At 44.9% G+C, this 25,723-nt stretch overlaps 1 protein-coding gene across 2 annotated transcripts; it reads right to left on the bottom strand.

The window, feature by feature from the left end:
- Positions 1-461: 461 nt before the first annotated feature.
- Positions 462-20,543, bottom strand: FOXJ2 (forkhead box J2). Of its 2 annotated transcripts, none has more exons than XM_063075555.1 (12): positions 20,117-20,543; positions 19,449-20,019; positions 13,379-13,725; positions 12,108-12,182; positions 11,293-11,361; positions 10,978-11,118; positions 10,288-10,477; positions 8,053-8,472; positions 7,528-7,629; positions 6,763-6,972; positions 6,048-6,146; positions 462-3,442 (listed from the first exon to the last, which is right to left on the bottom strand). In XM_063075555.1, exons 3-12 carry the CDS (start codon positions 13,709-13,711, stop codon positions 3,354-3,356), a joined length of 1,728 nt encoding a protein of 575 aa, XP_062931625.1. In that variant the 5' UTR covers positions 13,712-13,725; positions 19,449-20,019; positions 20,117-20,543; the 3' UTR covers positions 462-3,353. The 2 variants fall into 2 exon arrangements, with proteins under 2 accessions (XP_062931625.1, XP_062931626.1); XM_063075556.1 differs by having other exon boundaries at positions 20,191-20,543.
- Positions 20,544-25,723: the final 5,180 nt, after the last annotated feature.

The raw sequence follows: 25,723 nt of genomic DNA, 5'->3' as shown, positions 1-25,723 counted from the left end.
TCTGGATTCCTTTTGAGAATTCCATTTTACCTTGGAAATGTATTCTGAAGAAATTCCTAAAATTACAATTCCCTCATTTCGATTAAAAACTCTGGCAAGTACCTGTAACTACTGTATACTCTCTTTTCCAGGAAGTCCCAGAAGGGGATGCAACTCTTCCTCAAAGTGTAATATCTTAAATCCTCAGACTATCCTAGAATGCAAGCAAGGTGGGCCTATTCCACACACCCGCCTACTGACTCTCCCAACAATCTTTCACTATGTTTAACAGCACCTGAAAAGAGGAATGCTAAAGGCGTGCTTTTAATTCTTTCCCATCAAACTTACAAAAAAATGTCAAGATCTAATTAAACCCAGTTGTGGGAGGTGGGAGAGGGGCTGAAGGCCGACTGAAACTAAATGCTTTCACACTTCTCCTTTCTACCCCAGCAAAAAGAAATTTGAGACCAGTACCAGTGAGATAAAACTGTAAACATTCTTTTTTCTTTTATTAAGAAAGCATGCAAAAAAAACAACAACAACAAATTGTGAGACCATATACCCCCTTCCCAGCCTGCACCAATGCAAAGCATTATGGGTGGTATGAAGGACTCACCAAACCAGAAACATGGGGAGAGGGGTTTGAGGAGAGGAAGGCTGGGATGAGTGGATGTATATCAAATATTGCTCCTTTTGATCTTCTCCTCCACTTTCTCCCTTATTTCCTCTTAAAGGCAGTGAGCTCCTGCAATTTTGCACACATCACCCAATACAACAACAATGACTGTACTTCATATCCAGCAATGCTGGACCAACAAGAAAAAGTAGTATTCTTTCCATTTCATGGAGGGGAGGGGCAACTGAGGCCCAAAGAGAGTCAGGTTTGTCCTGTGACATTTAGCAAGTCTAAGCTTGGTGGACGGGAGCTGAATCTCAGGAGGCCCAATGGACAGTCTCCAGTCCCAGTCCCAGACTTCAGCCACTCTGGCTGCCCACCAAGGTTCTTTTTTTTTTTTTTTTTTTAAAGATGACCAGTAAGGGGATCTTAACCCCTGACTTGGTGTTGTTGTCAGCCCTACGCTCTCCCAAGTGAGCTAACTGGCCATCCCTATATAGGGATCCAAACCCGTGGCCTTGATATTATCAGCACCACACTCTCCCAAGTGAGCCATGGGCCGGCCCCCACGCCCACCAAGGTTCTTAATGAGACTAGTTTTCAGAAGACACAGATGAACAAGGGACATTTGCATGTGTAATTTAATCTACCCTTGCAAATCCTGTATGGATCTGAATAGAAAAGGTGCTTCGGAAAGAGAAGTGAAAATTTGTAAGGAGAAAGTCTTGGGAAACTGATGGGAAGTTGTGTGTAGGATGAACCCTGAACGGAAGGAATATAGGAAGAGATGCCTAAAACTGGGACACTGGGCGAAGGGATTTTGCCACCCTTTGAGAGAAATGCTCCTTTCTCCAATGGGAAATATTATGTCATACTTCAACCCCACTAAGTGCCTTCCAACATAATGAGAGATTCAAGCCCTCACTCCCCCATTTCTTTCTTATAAAGGCTTCAAAGAAATAAAGTGCTCTTTAGTTCAGTGCCCTAGCTTGCCCCTTTACTTCAGCTTCACTGGACTTCTTCAACAAACTCTCATATATAACCCCCTTCCAAAGAAAGAAAGGAGTGGATGAGGGGGAAACGTGGGAGAAAGGAAAGCCAAATCCCTTGGAAATCACGTGTAAATAAAAGAATATGAACAAAAAGCAGAAATCACAGGGAGAGTGGCCTTGTCCACTCTACATATTTTGTCCTACAGCTTTCAGAAAGTGAAAATTTAGTGAAATAAAAACGGAAGTAAAATTGTTCCTCCCTTTCATAGCTCAAATTCAATAATTAACATTAAATATACACTAAGTACATTGCAGCAATAAGTCATGGCCACCCCTTGTTGAAGGAGATGAGCTATCCCTATACCTTTTTCTCCAAGTCCCCCTGGCCCTAACTGAACTCTTGCCTCTAGATTATTTACTCCCTCCTACCAATTTCCTTCACCCCTTAAAAGCCTAATTGCAAAAGCTTCAGCCGCAATGACTTGGATTCTAAGAGAAGCAACCGCCTATATAGCTAAATAACTGAAATATTCCCTACCCATTTCTATGCCAGCTCCCTTTTCCTCTTCTCTCCCTCCTATCACCAACTCTACAGATCAGAGTCTGCTATGACAGGTGGAAACAAGATTCTTATCAAGCCTTAGGACATGAGAAACTCAGAGTGATAATGACTTACTTTTTCTCTCTTGAGAATCCAAGAAAATAAGATGGATGGAAGATTTGGGCAAACAACTAAAGGAGGACAAAATAATATTTGCTAAATGGACGAAGGGAATAGAAGGATAATTTGAAAATGCAAATAAGAGCCACAGTTAACTTTCAGAGAAAACTATTTTTTGAAAAGCTAAAATGGATAAGTTGAAATCATCTCCAAGAAGATGAGCATATGCTGAATAGCTGTCCTCATGCCCCATGACAGAAGCAGAGTTCTGACTAAGACCAATCCTATCCCCTTGGAGAACGGGCTAGGAATAAGCCAATGGATGCTTGTGTCACATGGCAGCGTGGACCCAATTTCACACTGATTTATATTCCATCCCTTCCCTGCAGCATTCCACTGGCCTCCTTCCAGGTCTCTAATTCCACTAGGACTTTGTTGCCCTCAGGTACCACCATGTTCACTCTTACCCTTGATGAGGAATGAGGATGGACAGAAGGACTGGAAGTATAAAGGGACAAGGAAGAGCTCAGAGGATAGAATTAGCACCACAGAGTAAAACCTGCAAATTCATGGCTACCAAGCAGTGTCTTAGATTCCTTCTACTTGATGATGTGGTCTCTCCAGTCCCGGTCTGAAACTGACAGGAACAGAAAACGATTTAGGACCAAAAAGGTGGGATTAGCATTGAGTTTCTCGAAGAGAAAGGGTAAATCAGATTTTGAATCCTTTCTCTGCAGTTATCATGGCCTCATCTTCCAGCCTGATGATTTTAAATTAGCAAGGGGTGGACATGGTCCATGGTATAGGGACTAGAGACTGGGGACAGTATATAACCAATAATAATAATAAAATAATAATAATAATAATAATAACATAAGAATAATAATACAAGAATTAGGAAAGAACAGGAAGGAAGAGATATGAGGCAGGAAAGAGGGGATTATCTTCGGCAGCATCTTGCGGTGGCTTCTCTGACAGAGAAAGAACAAAAAGAAGATAAGTATCTATACACAGGCGAGGGGGGAAGGACGGGCTGGGGTCGCTCTTTCCCCACTGCCAGACTTCACCACCCAGCCCCGGGCTGATGTCCGCACTCCACGATGCACTAAGTGATCAAGTCCCAGTCGAAGTCATCAGGGATCTCCTCGTTGGTACCAGGAGGTGGGACTGGTGGCCGTGGGACCATATGGTGTGCTGCGAGGAAGAAAGAAAGAGATTAAAAGAAGAATGGATGTGAAGCTATTCCATCAGTCTAGATGACAGCATTCAGCCCCAAACTACCATGAAGAAGGCCTTGTAAGGCTACGGTCCTTACCAGCCCAAAGTTATTTTTGTTGCAGGCCACCGCTTCAGTGCAGTCTCAGGAACATGGCAATAAAACATCGTGCTGCCATTAAAAATTATACTTTTGAAGACTATGTAATAATGATAAAATAACATACATAATATAATACTACATGAAATAGCAGTAAAGAAGATCATATTTAAATTACATGGACAAGGAATACGTGGACAAAGAGTCAATTGAGAACAGGCCTCCCAGAGTGCCCAACTGCCAGGCGCCCAGGCCTGGGGCAGCGCGAGCGCCGAACCTCCGGCTGGACACCGAGATGCCCGGCGAGCAGCAGGCAGAGGAGGAGGAGGAGGAAGAAATGTAGGAGGAGATGGGGCTGTTGGTGAAGGGTGAGGAGGACGAGGGTGAGGAGAGGCATGAGGTGGTGAAACTCAAGACCCCCGTGGACAACGAGGAGGATGAAGTCTCAGCTCCTACGCCTGGCATGCAGAGCTCTTCACCACCTGACCTCGTGTGCTTCTGGCTTCATCTCTAAGCGCTCAACAGCTGCCCCATGCCCCAACTTCAAGCAAACCTGACCCTTACCTCTGAGCTTTTGCCCATGTGGCCTCAGCCCAGCTGCTCTCTTTAGGAGAAGCTCTTCTCTCTTCTGGATCAGGTTTCTTAGTTTTTAACATGCATACAAATCACCTGGGGAATCTTGTTAAAATGAAGATTTTGATTCAGTAAATCTGGGGTGGGGCTTGAGCTTCTGCATTTCTGAAAAGTTCCCAGTGATGCTGTTGTCACTGGTCTATGGGCCCCACTTCCTATAGCAAGGAACTAGAAGCTAGGGGTCATATTTCATACTTTGTACCAAAAAGAAGGAAGATTCTGACCGCTGAAAGGGTTCAGGGGAGGGAGACATGCTGTGTAGGTGACCTCAAACTATCATCAGTGAGATTAGAATTTCATCATGGTGATGAGAAGAGGTATTCTGGACAGCAAGCCCCGGCTTTGCCATAGCTGCATGGCCTTGGGTAGTCACTCCTGAGTTGTGTTTTTTTTTTTTTTTTTGGCGGCTGGCCGGTGGAGGGATTGAACCCTGGACCTTGGTGTTGGCAGCGGCATGCTCTGGCCAACTGAACTAACCGACCAGCCTCTTAGTCCCTTCTGAGTCTTATTTCCTTATTTATAAAGCACGACTAAGCTACCTAACCCAAAAGGTTGTGAGAATTTAAAATGAAAACATGGGTTAAAAAGCACTTAGCATCGTTCTTGGCGTATAGTGAGTGCTCAGTAAATGGTAGTTATTATTATTAATTAGGAATTGGGGGCCAGCCCATGGCTCACTCGGGAGAGTGTGGTGCTGATAACACCAAGGCCACAGGTTCAGATCCCATATAGGGACGGCCGGTTAGCTCACTGGGTGAGCGTGGTGCTGACAGCACCAAATCAAGGGTTAAGATCCCCTTACTGTTCATCTTTAAAAAAAGAAAAAAGGAATTGGGCTGGCTGGTTAGCTCAGTTGGTTGGAATGTGGTGCTGATGACGCCAAGGTCCGGGGTTCAATGCCTGTACCGGCCAGCTGTCAGAAAAAAAACTAACGACTGACTAGGAAACTGAGATGTTGCCCTGGTTAAAAAAATATTTAAGCAGGAAGACGAAATGACTAATTTCAAATACCTGGATTATTATATTAATACACTATATATATTGTGTCTCCACAGTACCCTCTTTTTACAGTGCAAATACCATTCTAATTTTTGAATCTAATAGTTGTGGAATTTAAGACATCTAAGGGCCTTTAATGATCACCTAGCCTGGTATTTGCCAAGTTTCAGTCACATGTTTATTGCTCCAGTGTTGTACTCACATTATTTATTTATTAGTGCTTTTCTTCAAGTAGATTCACATTGTTTTGTTAAATAAACTTACCCTTATCTTAACAGTAATATTGATTAAATTGTGGGTTTCACATAAAAAAAAAAATTGAAAACACTTGGATGATAAGTGATTTTTCTAAAATGTATTTAAATGTAAAGTATCTGTTCATTTTGTACTATGTATAATAATTTAGTGTCTCCCTCCACCATCAGAGGTAGTTCAATCCTAGACCCTTGATACTACTGACCAGGTGACAGAAAAGCAGATATGGGAATAAAGCAGGTATATCTGTATAACGAATTCATTTTATGTGCCTGAGTATATATTCCAACTAGATTCCAAAGGTAGACATAAATGTTCCATGTTTCTATTTTTTGCTTATATTTACTTCTTTCATTATGGCAGTTACGAGCTAATTTTAAAGTAGATCTGTCTTCTTTATTCTTTAGTCTCCCCTGATATACACCTCCGTAGCAGGTAACCCGTCTTCCAAACTTGGGAATCATAAAGGCTCATGCCCTCCTGGCAGGTGCAGGCAAAAGGGTAGAGGCATGCAGGCTCAGAATCAGAGGAAAGCAAAATAACTCATCAGGGCAGAGAGTGCTTGGCTGGTAGTGAAACAAGCTTCCTGGCTCTTACCTGGACGACTGTATCCTGCTGAGTCCTGGGTAGGGACTGGGTACATTGGTGACGGACCAGGGTAGAGGTGAGGGGCTTGTGGGTGCCCGTAAGAGTTCACTGCCAAAGCAAGATAAGAGTTACCTGAGTGGAGGATCACTGTACCCAACAAAGCAGGGAAAGGAAAAAAGTGTACCCTTCCTCCCACCAGTCTCTATCTCCATTTGCTGCCCTGTTCTGTAACTCCTCCAAGCATGAAGACTTTCTGTACAACTATCAGTCCTCATCACTTAGGGTAAAAAGGGATGGACACTAGAATTGTGAAATATCAGAGATATAAAAATGACTAATACAAGAATGATGATTAAATCTCTCTCATTTCATTGATTCAAAGATCATATAAATGTAGAAAATCACCACTCCACCTGACATGATCAAGGTAGGAATTACTAGACACAAATGTGAAATGGGGACTTTCTCTAACAAATCTCCTCCCTTTTCTTAAGTACTTCTATCTCCCAAGCCAAGGTCTAAAAAGGAATCAAATGGTCTATTCCTTTTGCATTTTTCATAATAGGAATTTACTGATTCGATACATGTTCAGTCGACATGGCTACAAACTGCTCAATTTGGATCATTATCTATAAGATGATGTCTTTCAATTTTCTTTTTTTTCCCCGTACCCTTCCTTTTCATCATGGTCTCTACCTCCTTGGCAACTTGCTTTGCGAAGTACCTTGGTTCATGGCAGGCTCCTGTTTGCCAGTGGTGAGGGCACAGGAGTCACCAATACGGGCAGGGGCTGGTGGCCGGTGGGAGCCCCCTTGTGGGGGCACATGACCAGTCTGAGTAAGGAAGTGGTTGAGGGAGTCACACAGATTGGCAATGTGATGCTGATCGAGGGTCCAGTTCTTCTGCTCTGCCTGTCGTAGACTCTCCATCAATTCTACAAATAGAAAAGCAAGCAATGCTAACCTTGCAGACACTTAAGCCCCTACCAGACGCGCCCTACCTCACTGTTCCAACTACATCATAACTCTGCACCACTGATCATATGCATTAACAATAATAATTTACACCTTTTAGAGCTCCACATTTTCAAACTCTGATTCTAGCTGTTCCTTATCAAATTCTTATTATAATTTCCATCTCACTGATGAATAAAGCAAATTTTCAAAGTGATTGAGTGAATTGGCCACGGTCACACTGTCATTAAGTGGTGAGAAAACTACAAAATAGTGGTCCAGGGTTGCTGAATTTCCAAGAGTCCTCCCTCTCCCAAAGATAGTATTGACTAGGATAAACCACTGCCATATTTTAAGTTAATTAATTTGAAAATAATTTCAGTATTATCCACCTTGTTTAATACGGAGGGGAAACAATAAAATCCTCAATTCCCAAACTTCACTTACCCACCCCCTTCTGGTTCTAGTTTATATCGGGGTTTTCTACTTAAGATGTACCCTCTCTTCCTTCCAGATATCATCCTTTGATCACTCACCTGAGAACTGTGACTGCTCAATGCTGGACCAATTGAGCCGATTCACCATCTTGAAGCTTTCCTTTAAGGAGTCAATACTGGAGCACCAGTCAGGAGGAAAGGCTGTAAAGAGGAGGGGAAAGTGGGCAATCGGTAACAAGATACAGTGAAGTGCATGACAGCAGTTAACTGATACCAGACTGACTACATGCAAGGTTCTTGCATCTACACAGGTTATTAGTTGCATTACCAGGACCGTTCTGGACTCTCCTTCCCTGCAGGTTTAGGACTAGTAAACATATCTATGCTGTAGGTACAGCCCAGTTCACAGGCAGGAGAATATGTAAAACAATCCCATTTCATCCAAGAATTCTGTAATATAGAGCTCTAAGTGGCAACTCCCATTCGTTCATATGAGCTCTCATGGAGCAGCAAGGCTAAAAGACCCAGTATGAACTTCCTAGCCAACCACACCTCCCTGCCAGAGTCAGAACAAAGCAGACAGTCCACCCTCTTCCAGGGTCTCCCTGTATCCTCCCTACTCACCAAAGCCAGTACTGTTGATAGGAGCCTGGCCTTGTGCCTGTTGCTGTGCTGGTGGTGGCTGCTGGGCAGGGTGGGAGTGGGGATGGTGCTGATGAGGGTGGTAGCCTCCATGCTGCAGTGCAGATGGATGCATGGCCATTACAGGGGGCGGTCCATAGCCTTCAGCCCCAGCTTGCTTTCCCCCTGTTGGAGTACACCCATCTGGGCTTGGGGTGTGCAGTGGAGGAGCACCCCCTACAGTGGAGGGGCCCTGGGCTGGTGCCTGCTGCTGCTGTGGCTGTGATTGCTGGGGAGGTGGCTGCGGTGGCTGCTGCTGCTGCTGCTGCTGCTGCTGCTGCTGCTGTTGAGGCGGTGGCGGCTGCTGCTGGTACATGTAGTAGTTGTTAGAGGGTGGCATGTCCCCCAGGAGAGACGAAAAGCCTGCAGGGTGAGGAGGAAGCAGGCAAGTGACTTAGGCAATGCATTTTTCACTAAATGAATTTTTCACTGGGTTGAGATCGGAAATATCAGACAGAAACTGCAGAGTTACAAGGATAAGTGTGTTCAAGGACAGCAAGGATCCCTGTGGCCCTCCTGGCAGGTCTAACAGACAGGAAAGCAGTTAGGTGAGGGGAAAGCCCTGAGAGTGTGGCAACTGCTGAAATTTTAGCAAAGAGGTCAGCGTGTACCTTTTCATGCTACTCTTCAAGGATTTTGGTATAGGCCTGGAATCACAGTTTCAAAAGAAATCAGGCAGCAGGTGAAGTTTAAAAAGTAAATTATAAACAAAACAAAGCCCTGGGGTGTCTCTCTCCTCTTCCCTGTCATCTATACTCCTCTCCTGTTGCTTCCTTCTTGCCTTCGCTACCAACAAACGGAGCTTGCGTAAGGAGTGGAGTGGGGATGGATTAATCTCTCAAACAGACTGGGCAGGGAGCAGCTAGGACCTGACGCCTGGGGCTTTTAGGTACAATCGAACTTGAGTGACCACTGTGCTGTCCTCACTCAATCTACTTTGTTACTTTGTTTCTGACAGTCACTCTATATTCATCACCTCCAATCAGCCAACAACCTGAGTTGGATCCATTTCTCAAGCAAATGCTACAATCATGGGACACAACTCTAAATGCTGATCTCTTGGGATATAAAAAAAGAAATTCATGACAATTAATATAAATTTTCCAAAAAGTGACTCCTAACTACTTTTTATCATTCCATCCAGCCACTGCTGCCTATAAAGGGCCACTGCAGAGAAGCAGAAGGTCCAATGCCTTCTATGAACCTCACCACTGCCTCTCATTTCTTTCTTTTCCTTTTTTTGAGGCTGGCCAGGAAGGGGATCTGAACCTTTGACTTTGGTGTTATATCACCATGCTCTAACCAACTGAGCTAGCCCGCCAGCCCCTAATTTCTTAGAACAAAAACAAAAACAAGAATTACAGAGGGCTGAACCAGATAATCTCCCAAGGTGTCTCCCAATAAGGACTTAAAGTCATTCCCACGTAATGATTAGGAAAATTTGCATATAGATAATATTAGCTGATAGTAAGAAAACATTATTAATTGTGTTAGGAGTGATAATGGCATGGTAGATAACTAAAAGCCTTTATCATTTAGGGATGCATACTGAAATTGTATTTATGGGTGGAATGACATGATATCTGGGAATTGCATTAAATCAATCCAGTTGAAAAAAAAGAGCTGGGTGGTAAATGAAACAAGCTTAACAAAATACTGGGAACAGTTAAAGCTGGATGATGGAAACATGGGAGTCTATTATGCTATAGAGATATTTTTGCATCTATTTGAAATTTTTCATAATAAAAAGTAACATAAATATAAATACACTAAAAAATAAAAATAAATTATTCTCACAATGAAAGACCTTGATTCTTGGAGAGAGGGTACTACTGCTGTCCCCTAGTGGTCACCCTGTCAAGGACCTGCCTGCAGCCATAATATCCCGGCCTTTAGTTTTAGAAGGGACAGTCCTCCAACTCACTTTCTAGAGCTAATCACCCAGCCCACCTCCTGAAACAGTTGTCCTTTCAGAAGCGGAGAGGAGCTTGCTCGACTCTAAATGGCTTTAGTTCATATGTCTCCAATGACCACTGATCAACTCTCCTTGTGTTAAGAATAAGAAATAAGGGAGAGAACATTTCTTTATATGAAATATATATTTATATATATTTTTGAATATATTTTTACATTCAAAAATACAAGGATGTCACCCACCCATCCCAGCTCCAGACTCACCGTGCTGAGAGGAGGAAGAGGACTTCTCCAGCATGGATTTGTACAGGTTGCGGAAGGACCAGCTTAGATCCTGAAAGTTGATCTCTGAGTAGGAGAATTTGAAGTCATGGTTGGTGTTATAGAGGGGAGGGGGACCCTCAGCATTTTCTCGGCCTGGAGCCCCTGCTCCACCATCCACAGATCCTGGGCCCTGCAAAAACAGGTAAAAAGTACGGATGTATGAGCCAGCTGAGGAACCAACACAGCCCTTCAATGGTGACCAGGCTCTCCTGCCTCTCCTCTTAATCTTCTCCTAACTTCTCAATGATCCAGCTTCATTTCCTCCTTCTTTTCTCATTGGTTGTTGTCTTGAATAGCCTCTGTCTCTCATATTCCCCACTGCTTCTTATAAATGCCCTCCCTTTTCCTGTTACATCCACGCCCTTCTCTCCCTTCTCATGACTTTTTTGGATCCTCTTCTCACCACTTTTTTTTCCTGATCTTTCACAAAACTCTGTTATGCCTTTCTCTCCCCCTCCTTCCCACTTTCTCTCTGTCTCTGTCTCTCAGTTTCCATCTTTTGCTTTCCCCTTCTTTCCCAATTTATCTACCTAACATATCACAGATACTCAACAGATAATTTTGAACAGAGAGATATCTGAGTCTACTCAACCATCCACCCGAACGCCCCCTGCCACCTCTGCATCCTACCTGGCTATAGCTGGCAATAGATGTGGGGCTCTGAAGTGACATCTGAGGGTTTCCCTCAGGAGGTAATGAAGCTTCTCCGCTCCCTGGAACACCTCCCCTTGGGCTCTTGCTCACCTCCTGTTCTGGTGAGTCTTGGGATAGCTGAGGGTTGTTAAGGAAGAACAACTTGTAAGGAAAGGTGAAACATCCTCCCAAGACCCATGGTTTCACCTCTGTGTATTCCACCTTTGCCTTGGAAAGGACTGAATATATAGGAAAGGAGGTGGAAAGAGCAGCTGGCTGAGAAGCAGCATCCCCCCATAAGGTGGAACTCACATCATCATCTGGAGGGTGTCTCCTCTTTCGGGAAATGTCAGGACAGGTGTCGATTGTCCAATACGAGCCCTGGAAGGAAGACCCATCCACATAGAGAACAAAATCATTACATATAGAAGTTCCTACCTTTGGTAATGTAGATATTTGAGAAGATTTTCACATAATACAACAGCCATGTTAAGAAACATGACTGGACATCACACAGAATCCTGAGGGTACTGGGTATTTTTGAGGAGTAAATTTGTCCTAAAAGCTCACTGAGTATGCAAGAGGTAATCTTGTGGTCCAAACACAGGCCTCAATTGTTCTGGAGGAGCTGGACAATGGTATCTGGTTAAAAAGGCCTGGAAATGTCCAGATACAACCCTTCCCTTCCCTTGTGACCTGAAGCAAAGTCTTAGACTTTAGCACCCACATCTGTTAAATGGAGAGACTAATCCATCCCTTTTTCCTTATGAAGGTAAAAACCAGGGATTTTTGTATAGAAACGTTTCTACAAAGGTTAGCAAGTATGCCTTTTAAATCTAGAAAAAAAGTGCCACACAAAAGAAAGGGGACATCAAAGTCAACTTTACCATAAATATTTCTACAAAAAAAAAAAAAAAAAAGATTTCACAATCTTCCTTAGTCACCTATTCTAGCAGGGGCCCACAAGCTTGACAACCAAGTTCTTCCTTTAAGAAAAAATAAAGATGCTTCTCTAATTAACATGATTTCCTTCCTCTGGGTAATTAAAACAGCCACTCGACTCTGGGCTGTCAACTACTTCGCTCTCCTTCCTGCTCCTCCCTTCAATGCTGACAGCAGTATCTCACCTTCCCAGGGTCATCCCGAGGTCTGGGAACCTTCCGGAAACACTTGTTGAGAGAAAGGTTGTGCCGAATTGAATTCTGGGGAAGCAGAGAAACAAGTTAGAACTGAACAACGTACAAAGCAGAAAATTTTCCAACAGGACACAGAGGTATACAAAAGAACATCACACACAATAAAGTTTAAGTATCAGGCACTTAAGTATACTGATGGAGGAAATTACATATCAGATAGCAAGAGCAATGACATAAGAAAAATGCAGAAATCAAATTGATGAGACAATGGCTTCTGAAAAGTTGATCACATAGTTTTGCAACCTTTCCACCCAACTGACAAGTATACGAATGCCTCAAACTCACATCTGCCCAGTTCCTCAATCCACCCTATCAATAGCAAAAGAATGTTTTAAAACAGTTTTTATAAATTATAACAAAATGTAAATTATGAGTGAAACGAAGGCACAGAGCACCTTTATTTTCTCAGTAACCCATAGAATGGTCACATTTGGAGGAAAGAAATATTGTGGTGTATTATGCGGTAGGTAGGGTTGTGGGTTGTGGTAGCTAGCAGGGACATATTTACAAAGGGAAAGCTGCTTTCAATAGTCTCCAGCTCATCATATGGCTTTTGCATGTCATCTGGTGATTTATTGAGTGAGAGAACTACATTAGATCCCCATTCCTACTCAACAATTGGCAAAAGAGCTGCTGCTCTAGCAAACTAAGAACATCGGCCTTCTTTCTTTGCTTGGAAGAGGAGCCTCTTCTTCCTTCATCTCTAGCCAAACAACTTAACCTCAACTTAACCTTGCTTGGTGGACCAGCTGTTGTTAAAGGACCTAATCGTGTTATTTTTTTTCTTGGTATACAATTTTTCAAAAGATGATGACTGAGTGCAACGAAGCTATGGAAGTCTGTGGAATTCCCATCTTGTGTAGGACGGAATAATGCCATGCCTCACACACTGACTTGAACAAAGCAGAGTGGTAATAAATACTTGTGAAATGAATGAGTATCCTTTGCGAGGAATCAGAAGATAAGAGGGTATGATGAGCAAGAGCGTCCTGCCATCCCTGTAACTATTCTTAACGGCTTGGCATCACTGAGTTTCCCTGACAACTCTGAAAAAGAGTAGGGGCTAGAAGATATGAGATTTTAAGTGTACATATCTCTGAGACAAGTCAGAGAAAACTGGGCCAGGTTACAGGAAGAAACAAAAGTAGAGAAAAAGGTTGTCAAAGGCTCCAAATAAGGCCAGGATATAGAAGCAGTCCCACCTTCCAACCAATGCCCGCATTCTTGTAATAGGGGAAGTTATCGCAGATCCAGCGGTAAATCTCGCTGAGGGTCATCTTCTTGGCTGGAGAGGAGTTGATGGCGTAGGTGATGAGTGTGGCATAGCTGTACCGTGGTTTGCCGTCCTGGTGGACTGCTGCCTCATCTTTGCTCAGGGTGGCATTAGGATCCGTGGGTGAGCCTGGTGAACACTTGCGGCTGCTCCCTGGAGGCCCAGCCTGGGAGGCACTCCCGAGCTTCTCAATGGTAGCTCGGAGGGTCAGCTGGGGGAGCCAGTCTATGGAAGTGAGGCTGCTCTCTAGGTCAGAGGCCATGGTAGTTCTGGGTTCTAAGAGAGGAGGACAAAGGGGAGAGGAAAACAGATGAGTGTCACCTCTAGTTACTGGGAACAAACAGCATCAAATCCTAGTGATTAAGGGAAGTCGAGCTTCTTCCCACTATAATTCCCGTAGGAGATTCCTCTCATGGATGGCCCTCAAGCAGATGTTCCCAGAACCTCCAAACAGATATATCAGCAATCATCTACTAGATGCTGGACTGCGACTTATCCTACATCTTAATGTGGAGCACGGCCAAGAAGCTTCTCCCTTCGTGAAGGACTAAGAGAGAAATTAGACCTCACAACAAATGGAAAAATTACCTCCACTCTCCTTACTGACAGGCCTGCAACATACTATTTTAAGACAATGTAGGAATAAGTTTTCTTTAAAAAATAAAAAATACCCACCTAGATAGCAGGTAAAATTAGCCTAAGTCCATTCTCCAATTATGTGACACTTGTTATGTTTACATACAACATCCACACATAGCACGAGCGTCCATGTAAAGAAAACAGACTGGGTAAACACAAATATGCACTGTGAAGCACTCTCAACACTTTTAAAGATGTTTCACATTAGGTATATTATGAGCACTCGCCTCTTTTATCCCACACACATGTGCACATGAGGCAGAATAAATACATCCCAAATATAAATTATATATAATGACCAGCAAAGGACAGATCAAGACAGGCACGATAACAGTGGAGCACATACACAGAGGGCATGATATGATATACAGCATACATTACCAACAGGGCACAAAGTCACAAGCAGAGGTGACAGATCCTGAGTACACAGTTGCCCTCACACCTTTAAAGCTATCCCTTGTATGCTCCCGCCCACAGACACCAAGACCAGGAAGAAGTCGTCAGTAAGAACCTCCCACCTCTCAGCCTGCTGGTCTTAGCTGAGCCAGGGGAAACACCCAGCTGTGTGAGCACCGGTAACAATCAGCTAGCCCGGCTAAAAATAGCCACGCTGGGGCTAAGAGCTGGCTCCCCTTCTCCGCCCTTCTCCTCCCTCCTTCCTTCCCAGCCAGGCACGCAGGCTCGCTGCACCTCCATGCAAACTCCTGGAGATGCCAGACCGCCCACGCCTGACGTTTGCACGCCCTGCTGCCACCCACACCTCCTGGGCGCTCTTGCCGGCTGAGAGGTATAGCTAGAGTGCCGACTTGGTGGGGGAAGGTGGAGAACGGTGGGTGATATCTGTATTGCAGGGTCTAGAAAGGCTGGCAGGACCCACGAGGTAGCCATTTGGCACTCCCCTGGAACTGATGCCAGCAACCCCCTAAGCACTTGCTGCCTAACAGGTTTGTGCCTGCACAGCCATCCGATTCCAGCTAGCGTTTCCTCCTCAGTCCCATCAGGGCATTTCTCTTGAAGAGCCAGGCTAGAATGCCTCAGAGTTTAGAATCCTGGACAGAAAAATCATGCAGGTAATCTAAATCAACAGCCAGATATATGCATAAGTACACACAGATCCACACACTTTGCACTTCAAAGCTCAATCCCAGATATGACCGCCCCCCCTTCTGTCCTCAACACATCTGTCAGGCTCTCAGCTCACTCTTCTATCCTAGATAGTGATTCTTCGCCCTTGACACTTATCCCTTTCTCCTAAGGGTCAGCATTCTCACTCACTCCCCTCTCCTCCCAGGTACCACCCAGGCAATCTGCATGTACACACATGTACCCAGCCTTGTGCTCCTAACAAGTTACACACCCAATCTACCACTCCACAAGGCTGAAGGAAACACCTTAGTGCCTCAGGGGACTGGGCAGCAAAAGACCCAATTGCAACCCAAGAGCTGTTTGACGAGAGAGGGGAAAAAAAAAAAAAAAAGCCATGTTTATAAATAGATAGCATTATGAAGGGTTCCCCCTTTGGATAAAGCTCCTCTCCCCACCAACCTCCTTTTCATCCCACTACCACCACCATGTCCTTAACCACAGAAACTTTGACACTAATAGGGACATTTAATCATCCCAGGAAGCCTCACACCTTCTAGCATTTTAAGTCAAAACACCCCAGCTATAGCAGGGCCTCCGTGGCAATATCACAGTCCTGAAGCTAGGTTATCCCAGCATGCCAATGAGCAGGTTTTCAATGACCAGGGTTCTGCTGGGTCCTCCCCAGAAGGGGAGGTCTGTAAAGAAGTTTTAACCTATTCCCCATCTCCCTAGGAAATCTCATCTTAAGAGCACAGAGGCCTTAGGTTGATATTTCATTCGAAACTCTCCCAACATTGGACAGGGGCATGAGAGTGGATCTAAAGTGTTTAGAGGGCTTACAGAACCCGTTTGGCACACGCCAATCACTGAATTCCTGAAAGGGGGGCACTCAGCCTTTTGCTAGTTGTTCTATGCCCTTCCCTATGCTTACCCCAGCACCGGGATGGATACTGAGGTTAAATTTAACTTCTGTCCAGCACCCTTGCAGTCAGCCCTCCAGATGCAGCCCCTGCACTCAAAGTATATTCCAATCTTACTAGCTACAAGAAGCTTGAAGCATCTGATCCTTCCAATCTTTCAGCACCATTCTCCTTCACCCCGTCCCACTTCCTCACCCCTTTAGTTCCCCATTTGTGAAGGGCAGTCTAGTGTGTAGAACCTCGGAGACTGAGGTTCTTTGGTTCTAGTCCCAACCCTGACACTGACACTAAGTTTCCCTAACCGCCCCTTGCTCCCTGATGAAGTCTTTATGCCTCGGTTTCCCCCTTCAATAAAAGGAATGAAGTCATAAACCTGCCAAAGCTTCATCCCTGGAGGGAAGTAAATGAAGCTTAATGAGCTAGTGGCTGCCACACATTCCACGCTCCCCAAAATAATGGCACGAGGCTAATGTTCAGGGCTATTATTAGAAAAGCAAATAAGAACCATTTCTCAGTTCAACCAACCTAGTTACCCAAACCTCTCTCTCCAGGTGGGCCTTGTGCCACAGAGCTTGGGCAGAACCTGAGTCAGGCCACATTCTTCTCTGCCTGCTGGAAGACTGAAAGGAAATACCCATAGAAACTGGAAAAGGCAGCCAAAGGGCAGGCTCCATCACATCCACAGGACGGCTAATGAAAACTACAGTACTGGGAGAAAGGCAGAGAAAAACAGACAGAAAGACGTTCTGTGGGAATGAAAGACCGATCCTGGAGGAAACATGTAAAATCCAAAATAATAGGCATAGTTTTTTCCCCATTTTATCTGAAAGGCCAGTATTTGTTCTCTGTATGGTGCCAAAATCAGGTAGTAAGGAGTGATAATTTCTTGCCCTGTACATAATTCCAAAATTAATAGGGCAGCAGCTAACTGTACCACATGAAGAATCAGTGTGTCTGGGTTTCAATCCTGGCTCCACCATCTACTGGCTGTACAACCTCAGGCAAGTTACTTAAGCTCTCCATGTCTTAGTTTCTTCATCTGTACAAAAGGTTGTTGGATTACCTTAAGTTAGTATTTTTAAAGCGCTTAGTAAGTGCTATATAAGTATAGCTATTATTATTTTTGAATGGGGAAAAAGAGAATATTAGAAACCTGAAAACTGAAGGACTATAGATGTAAGACTCGAAGCAGCAAGCCTGCAATGATTTGTGTTGAAAAGCCTGCACTGAATCTGCAAAGATTTTCAGGATATCAGAATCTCAAACTTTTCCTTTGGAGATAATATCACCCTACTACTGACTGATGTTAGGATCAGGAAAACCCCAGGAATGAAGGAATAGGGGAATATCATCTCTTCTCTTTCGGGGGAACTAGGTGGAGTCAGAGACATGGTCTGGAAAATACACTTTCTAAATCACAGTTAGCCATATGCTTCTAACTGATTACATACAGGCAAGGAAAGTTAGGGAAACTCAGCTCAAGCAGGGCCAGTTAAACTGTGCAACAGTGGTATACCTGGAGGTGTTGTCATAAAGCTCACCCTGAGCCATTCAAGAAGTTGCACTCCAGCACCTGGTAAAGCGCTTTGTAGGAAACAGGCTGCTGTTATACCAGAGTGATCTCTTTTTAAAAAGGTGAGGGACAGAGTTCTGGAGTCAGGAGTCAAGGATCCTCATCCTTTTGAGACTAGAGGTATCAGAAATGAAGCTCTCTAACTAGTTCTAGAAGAAATGGTCCCAATCTGGGACTGGGCTGCCCTGCTGCTTGGGATGACTGTCATGCAGCCAGTCATGAGGCCTCCCACTGGCCAGGGGGAAGCCAGTCTTTCCTCCCCACTGGGCATCCTTAACACCACCTTCTCCAGGTCCTTGCACGTGGGCACCTGCTTCTAGAGGCCTACCAGAAAGGTACAATGCTAGGTAATTTGAGTATAGTCTGAAATGCACATATGTAAATGTCTCCACACACATTTCCACTTGAAACACTGACAGACATAGAGCCACACTCACCTAAATTAAGAAACATATGCACATCGTTCTATAGCACAGCCACACAAACCTATGGATTATAGCCCTATCTCGTATACCACCATTAACAGGTAGTTTTCAGGACCAAATGGATATACTTAGGGACTCAGGCAGCCCTCCTACGGCCCAGAAAGAGGCAACATGAAAGCCCAAGTCAAATGAAGTTTCCCACTTGGCCTTGACCCTTTATAGAAGATCAGGTCTATCTCTTAATGACAAGGTAAGAAAGTGGGCACCCAGCTAGTGACCTCAGGTTGAAAGGAGAGCTCTACTGAAAACACAGCCTGGGATCAGCAAGGAGGATTTCCCAGAAACTTTTTCCTGCTTTTTCTGAAGATTCTGGAGTTTGATGATTCCCTATTTTATGAAGGAAAAAAACACAAGGTTCCAGGGACTCTAAACTGAACAAGAAACAGGAAGGGAGAAGATGAGACTATTAGGTGCTTTTCTGGAAGGAAACTCTAATATACTCCTCAGAGGTCAAATCTTCCTGGTGATCAACTTATTTATATGGAGGATTGGAAGGAAGCTGAGTAGCAACCCTCCTCTCTTCTTATCCAGGATTTGATTTTTCGTGAGGAACTGTCAGTAAAGAAGGAGTCTAGGGGACTGGGGCGGTGGTACAGGGCCAGCATTAGGGGGGAACTTCAACCCAGGAGTTGGCATTCCCCTGTATACTTTCTTCTCGCCTCAGGACATGTGGGATTCCCATTTTCCCTTTGGATTTTATGAGTAGAGGCATACGTCCAGCTGCGAATGGGAATGTCACGAGAGGAGGCCTCTTGGTATCTGAGCTAGGGGACAGACTGATTTTCTTGTCAAGGGAGCAGTAATCACAGTAGGTTGGAGCGAACACCTCTGATGGATATTAAGTGACCCAGGAATACCCCAGACAAGGCCAGAACACGGAGATGCCACCATAACTTTAGTGAGGGCCCACACTCCACGTGAAAAGGCCCAGGATGGAGGGAGGTAGCGGGGTCTGGTTGGGTTGTGCCCATCATTATTACACAGTATGAATGGAGTTCTGAACATGCAGCTGTTTTTTGATATCCCTTTGTCCTCAGCATGGAAACATCCACTTCCCTAGGAATTTCAAATGAATCCCATCCCTTTAGTCCTCAAACACTAAGAAATGCATTTCTCAGAGCCTCTGCAGCAAGATGTGGGTTCGAATCCAGGAGCTTCCTCAGAACACACTTCGCAGTGGATTCTCTGAGTTATCACTGTACCTTCCCCAGGAATGAAACCCAAGATCCACCATCGCAGCCCCCTACGTCCACTAGTGCCTAAAGATACAGAGAGAGGATGAAAGAAGGCACTAACCTGTCTCCAAGGTTCCCTTGGCAAAAGGAGGGAACCACTTGATACTGGAGTTTGGGGTTGGAGGGATTTCCCTCTTCAGAGGCAGATGGCAGGTCTCATCATCAGTGGCTCTTCCTGTACTTGGCTGAGCCTCCCAAGCTGGGGAGGGGAACTGGGTCCCCGGAGGATGAGGAGCCGAGGGACGAGAAGGGGGGGTGGGGGAAGGGGGTCCTACCTCGGGAAGGTGGCACACCCCCCACACCCTGCCTGTTACCGTGGGGAGGAGGGGAGGAGCCTCTCCCAACCAGGAGTTGTCTCCTCCCCCCCCAACTGGGTCTTTCTCGGGTGGCGGGCTCTTTCTGTCTGCCGGAGGTCTGAGCGGAGGGGCTCTCCTGCGTTCCACCGTCTAGGTACAAGGAAGTCGCAGGGCCGGGTCTTCCCCTCTCCAGAAGGGCTGAAAGCCGACTCCTCTCTTTGCCTGGAGATTCCTTTGCTTCCGAACGTAAGGACTCCTGTCCCCTGCGAGTCGTGGACGGGACGGAGGCGCTTACTCCATAGGCGTACCTCCTTCTCTTGCCTCAAGCGTCCTGACCTGTTGAGAGTGTGTGTGGTGGGGTGCAGGCGCGCTAGGGCTGCTCGCTCTGCTTCCTTTAGAAGCGATCACCCCTTTCTACTTGTGGGGTCTCCACCTGGGCCAGCATGGGGGTTTTCCTCGCCTCTCGAAGGAGAGGCGCGTCCCCGACAGGAGTCTTCTGTCCCTCACCCGAGTGCTAAGGGTCTTCTCTCCAGCGGGGGGAGAGGCTGCTCGCGTCCCCGCTCCCGCCTCCGCTCCCGGGGTGCCCCAGAGGGTGGGGTTTCCGCACTGCCCGCTCTCCCTGAGCTGGCCTGGGCAGCAGGGTGCGGGAGGCCGCGGCTGCCGACTCCCGTCGCTGGCTACTGCGGCGGCAGCGCCTCCTCTGGTCCGGTCCCGTCCGGTCCGCTCCCTTCGGCGCGTGGGGTCCCCGCGCTGCCGCCGCTCGGGCTCCCGCCAGTCCCGGCTCCCGGGGAGCCAGAAGGCGGACGGACCGTGTCAGGGCTCGGCTCGGCTCCGCTGCAGGCCCCGGCTCCTCCCCGGCCTCCGCGCCGCACTCCGCGCTCCTCCTCCTCCCCCGCCCGCCGGGCCTCCGCCGCCGCCGCCGCCTCCCGGCGCGGGTTAAGGAGGAGCCGGGTGGCGCCGATACCCGCCGCGCCGCGCTCCCGGGTGTGCGCTCCGCCCGGGGCGCCGCGCGGCCGCGCTCACGCAGGCGCTAGGGAAACGCCGCCGCTTTGCCCACCGCGTGGACCGCTCGCCCCCCGCTCGCTCCTCCGCAGCCACCACCCGCCCCGCCGCTTCGCTCCGGGCGGCTCGCTGCCTCCCCGGGATGACCACCTCCTGCCGCTCTCGGGAGATTCCCTCGTGCACACCGTGCACGGACTGTGCACTCCAGTTTACGCGCTACTCTGCTACGCGGGCCTTTTTTCATTCCGCTGTATTCTAAATACAGATGAACATCTTCAGTTTTCTCGGGAATGTCCTTGATGGGGATGGGCGCGAAGTGAATGTTACCCTGATATCATCCTGGAGTTCACTGAATGCTCCTTGAGTGAGTGAATACATAAAGGGATAAACGAGCGAGCGTGTAACCGAAAAATAAACATTAGATCTGGGTCCTACTCCTGGTTCCAGTTTTGTAAACTTGTGCAAGATCCTCTTTCTCTGCAGTCTTGGTCAGCGAAGAGAGGCCCTGGATACTTGGCCTTCCAACTCAATAAGGCTGTTGCAAGGATCAAATGAGATAATTTATGTGAAAATGCTTTTTTTTAAACGGTACGGCACACAACGGATACCGTAATATATGACTATTGTTCAATTTATTTGAAAATCCTATAGCATAACTTATCCTGAGCATCCCAGAATGTGGAATGTTCTCATAGCACATTTCGTTGCTCCTTACAGAATAATCTCCATCCAGAAACAGAAAATGGTACCAGGGAACCCACCTCCACTTTTCCTCCTGGAGTCATATTATTACTCTAGAAATTCTTATATATTTTATTTTCTAGCTTATTAAACTTTTCTCAAACTACTCTACTTTCTATCCCATAAAGTAATATGAAGGCAGAAATATTGTTCATATAATACTTGAATTGCTCAAAAGAGACTGCATACTCTAGATTACAGTTTGAGGACTACATTTCACCTTTCTATAGTAAAGTCTTTGGTCTTCTGGCTAGATATATGATACTATATTTAAATTATAAATGCATATATTAAAATTAAATTATATTTATAATGTGCTAGGCATTGATTCTTCTAGCAATTCCGCAAGGCGCTATTATAATACCTCTTTCACAGATGAGAAAACTATGACACAGATATTGACTATGAGTTCACGTAATTAGTAAATTGCAAAGTCTGGACTTAAACTCAAATCCAAATGACTCCAAAGCGATTAAGCTCTATACCATTCTCTGGGGCTGTCAGAATTAAAATTCATCCTCAAAACTAAAGGCAGTAGAGCCCAACCAAGGCTTTTCTTTCTCCCCATGCTTCCAATATCCAGGTTTAAAGCTATCTTTTCCCCCTTCTTTGAGACATTAATTAATTCTCCCATGCGCAGATAATTTGGCAGCAAATCTTTCTTGCTATGGGTTGGATGTTTTATGTTTCGTTTTTCATTCCTTTGTGACATTTGTTATGGATGAGAGGTAGAAGTCCAAAAAATGGAAATGCTAGAGAAGGATTAGAATCTCCTTTCCCGGAAATTTGAAAAAAAATAAACTCAAGAAATTATTCGATAAATACAAGATATTTGCTGCAGCATTATTTGCAACTGGAAAGTTAGAAACAATCTAAATACCCAAAATAGGGAAAATGTTAAACAAATTGTGATACATCTGTATAATAGAATACTATTTAGCATCTAGAAGAATAATTGTATTTAACCCTGGAAGGTAGAATTAGTGAGGAGTTTTCTTTTTATATGTTCTTTATCATTTAAAGATTCTGCAATAGATATGTATTATTTTAAAGAACAATTTTTTCATTGAATTTATTCAGGTGAGAAATCATGTTAAAAAGTTTGCATAATAAAAACTTTAATAAAAGTTTGTATACTTGCTTATACATACACATAAATGAATATACACCAAAGATGTGAGCTTAAAGATTGTTTTAATTTACTTCACTTTCTTCTGTATCTGTAATTAGTGTTTGTATGGTTTTTGCTTATGTAATTAAAAAAAATTAAAAACCTGTTTAGCCTGGTTTGGTTTGGTTTTGCCCTAAGACAGGGGGAGAAGCACTTGCATTTATTTTCTCTTTATTTTCTATTAAAGAGGGTGATTTGGAGCAGGATGGAAAAAACGTCACTGAAATATGCAGGAAATCAAAATGTAGGGATCCACCATTCTCTATAATAGAACATATTATATAATTATTCATAACTGTTAGTTTACCTTGAGCAAACTCTTCATCATAATATTGGTGACTAATATGCCACAATACATATTTTAGATGCATTTGTTAAAGAACACTATATTACGTGAAACATAGTATATTCGATTAGATTCACGTATTCAAATCTCAGCTTTGACACTTAATAACTGTGAGAATTCAGGTAAGTCACTTAACTACTTTGTGACTCAATTGCCTCATCAGCAAAGTGGGAATAATGATAATACCTATTTCATAGTATTGTGGAGGGATTGTGTGACTTTATACATGTAATGCCTTTAGGTAAATGACTAAATTTAGGGAGGAGGAACCTAGTGATTCAAAGAGGCTTAACAGACATATCAGCCAAGGGCAATATATATGGACCAAGAGATGTCCATTAAATACAATATGTGGACCTTTGGGGGGGATCCTGATTCGAACAAAGCAGCTAGAAAAAATGTTGTGAGACAATTGGTAAAATTTTGATACTGACTTGGTGATATCAAGGAAATATTACATTTTAGGTCTGTTAGTGGAATTGTGTTATTTTTAAAGGATCTTTATCTTTTAAAAATGCATACTGAAGTATTTAGGCATGAAATAATCAATTTAGGCTTCAGAATAATAAAGTGATGGAGGAGAGGGTTATAGATGATAAAAGATTGGACAAATGTTGCTTGTTACAACATTGGTTTTTTTCTCTACTTCTGTATGTGTTTTTGAAATTTTACAAGATTGGGCCGGCCCGTGGCTCACTCGGGAGAGTGCGGTGCTGATAACACCAAGGCCCCGGGTTCGGATCCCATATACGGATGGCCGGTTCGCTCACTGGCTGAGCGTGGTGCTGACAACACCAAGTCAAGGGTTAAGATCCCCTTTAAAAAAAAAAAAAAAAAAGAAATTTTACAAGATAAAGTTTTTAAAAATACTGTTAAAAAATGTTGGAACATAGTAAGGACTATGTAAGTGTTTGCTAGTATTATATGCCTTGTGTGTGTAATATTATTTAGTGTTCGTTTACACCTTTCAGATTACAATGTGTTTTCATTAACATTATGTCTTTTACTACTCGTACTAAGCCTAGCAGGTAGAGGAATATTATCCCAATTTTACATATGAGAAGGCTGAACCTGAGCGAAGACAGCACGATCCTACAAGGGCACGTCTCCGCTCTTCCAGCTTCCTGGGGACCCATGGTAAACGGAGCAGGGGATGAACCTCTGCTACTAGACACCGGGTTCTTGCTTCCTTTAATGGCTGTAGTGGGGGGGGGAGGTGCAGAGACTAAACCAACATACAAACTATTCATTTTGTTATATTTGCCAGACAAAATTTGAGATCACATCTGCACATCAGAAAAATTCGATTTTAAAAAGTAATTTTGGGAGAAAAGAACAGAACACAACAGAAGAGATTAAATCATTAAAGGAAATGTTCTCTGCATAGTCTGTATTTCCTTTACATTGCTGTTTATTCAAGTTTTCTACGTTAATTTTATATCCTCTACCCAACCTGTTTAATTCCCCCTAAAACTAAGACTAGAACTAAGGCCAGGGGAGTAGAGACGAGACACTGTGTGGGAAGCAAGGTTGGGAGGCAAGAGGCCGTGACATCCCAGCTGTGAGGCCCAGCCACCCAACAGTTCTGTTCCACCTTAAGAAGCCTTAGCCTCTGCCCAAGCCCTGCAGGCGCTCAGCTCCTCCCACCCCCGTGTCAGCTCCAGCCCGGGAACGTGGGGACGGGAGGAGAGACGCACTGAATGGAAAGATTGGCGCCACAGGCTGCAGAGTCTCTCCTTCCCCCTACTCTACCGGCACTGGGAGGAGGCTGTGAAGCAAAGGCCATTTGGGTTGGGTCTTTTCAGGGATGGGGATGTGTTCTACCCTAACGAAGGGCGAAAGCGGCTGTAACGTGAGCCGTGGGGCCCATCTTGGGGTGGGGTCGAACGGGGACAGAACTGGGCACAAGAAATGCACGGTATGCACTGGTCGGTATACAGTGATCGTAAGTAGGAAGTTGTGAATTCAGGGGTTCCGGACGCATCTCTTCCAATCATTTCCAAAACAGGGGGCAAGTTTTCCATTCCCCGCCCCAATTCCTGATCTTTATTTTAACTGGTTGGGTTTAGGGTAGGCCGGGCCCAAGGCTGTCTGTTGATTGGCTACGTACGTAATCTATCACAGGATGACGCAGGTGAGGGTGGCTATTTGGGGAGGAAGTGAAGATTATTTTCGTGCCTCCCACCCCAACTACTGATTGGTTGACATTTGCGGTGATGCAAAACAAGGCATAAAAATGTCCACTAAAGGGAAGGGCCTATTGGTCACTCCGTCCGGGGCGAAGTCTAGGGTGGGACTGGGAAGAACCAGACGAACTCTGTAGGGAAGACCGAATGGATTGGAACCCGGAAGCGAGTTTAGAAGGGGGCAGAAGGAAAACGAGGGAAACCCGCGGCACCTTCGTTGCCCACAGACAAGGTCACTTCCTGCGTGGAATCGATAGTTTCCTGTTTACTCCTCCGAACTCAGCGTGCACGCTCGGTATCTGAAATATACATGATAATTAAATTCTTATTAACCTTTGGTCCCACGCTTCCCGTTTACTTACGTTAGAATGAATGAGACGGAGGAAAAGAAAAGCATGGGATTTAACTCTGCCTTTAGGGAAGGATAGGGAAACTGAGGCTCTAGTATTAGAAAGCTAAGGACTGACTCTGGGTCACTGTATCCAAGCAGGTGGGTTACTAAAGAGAGCATTCGTGTAATAATTGTATAGGGTGGATGGGGTTGAAGAGAACTGTAAAGATTTGTCTGAAGGAAGGGTGTTCATCACATACAGG

This window comes from Cynocephalus volans, chromosome 12 (genome assembly GCF_027409185.1).
Source record: "Cynocephalus volans isolate mCynVol1 chromosome 12, mCynVol1.pri, whole genome shotgun sequence".
NCBI classification, from domain to species: domain Eukaryota; kingdom Metazoa; phylum Chordata; class Mammalia; order Dermoptera; family Cynocephalidae; genus Cynocephalus; species Cynocephalus volans.
The sequence above is the reverse complement of the archived record's forward strand: the minus strand, read 5'-3'. Positions and strand labels throughout refer to the sequence as shown.

What these genes read in the sequence shown, in the direction of transcription:
- FOXJ2 (XM_063075555.1), bottom strand. Translation starts at nt 13,711, where the DNA reads ATGGCCTCTGACCTAGAGAGCAGCCTCACTTCCATAGACTGGCTCCCC. An exon ending in GACACCCTCCAGATGATGAT is followed by an intron (nt 11,119 to 11,292) that starts GTGAGTTCCACC and finishes AACAACCCTCAG; the next exon opens with CTATCCCAAGACTCACCAGA. An exon ending in GGAGCCTGCCATGAACCAAG is followed by an intron (nt 6,147 to 6,762) that starts GTACTTCGCAAA and finishes TTGCTTTGGCAG; the next exon opens with TGAACTCTTACGGGCACCCA.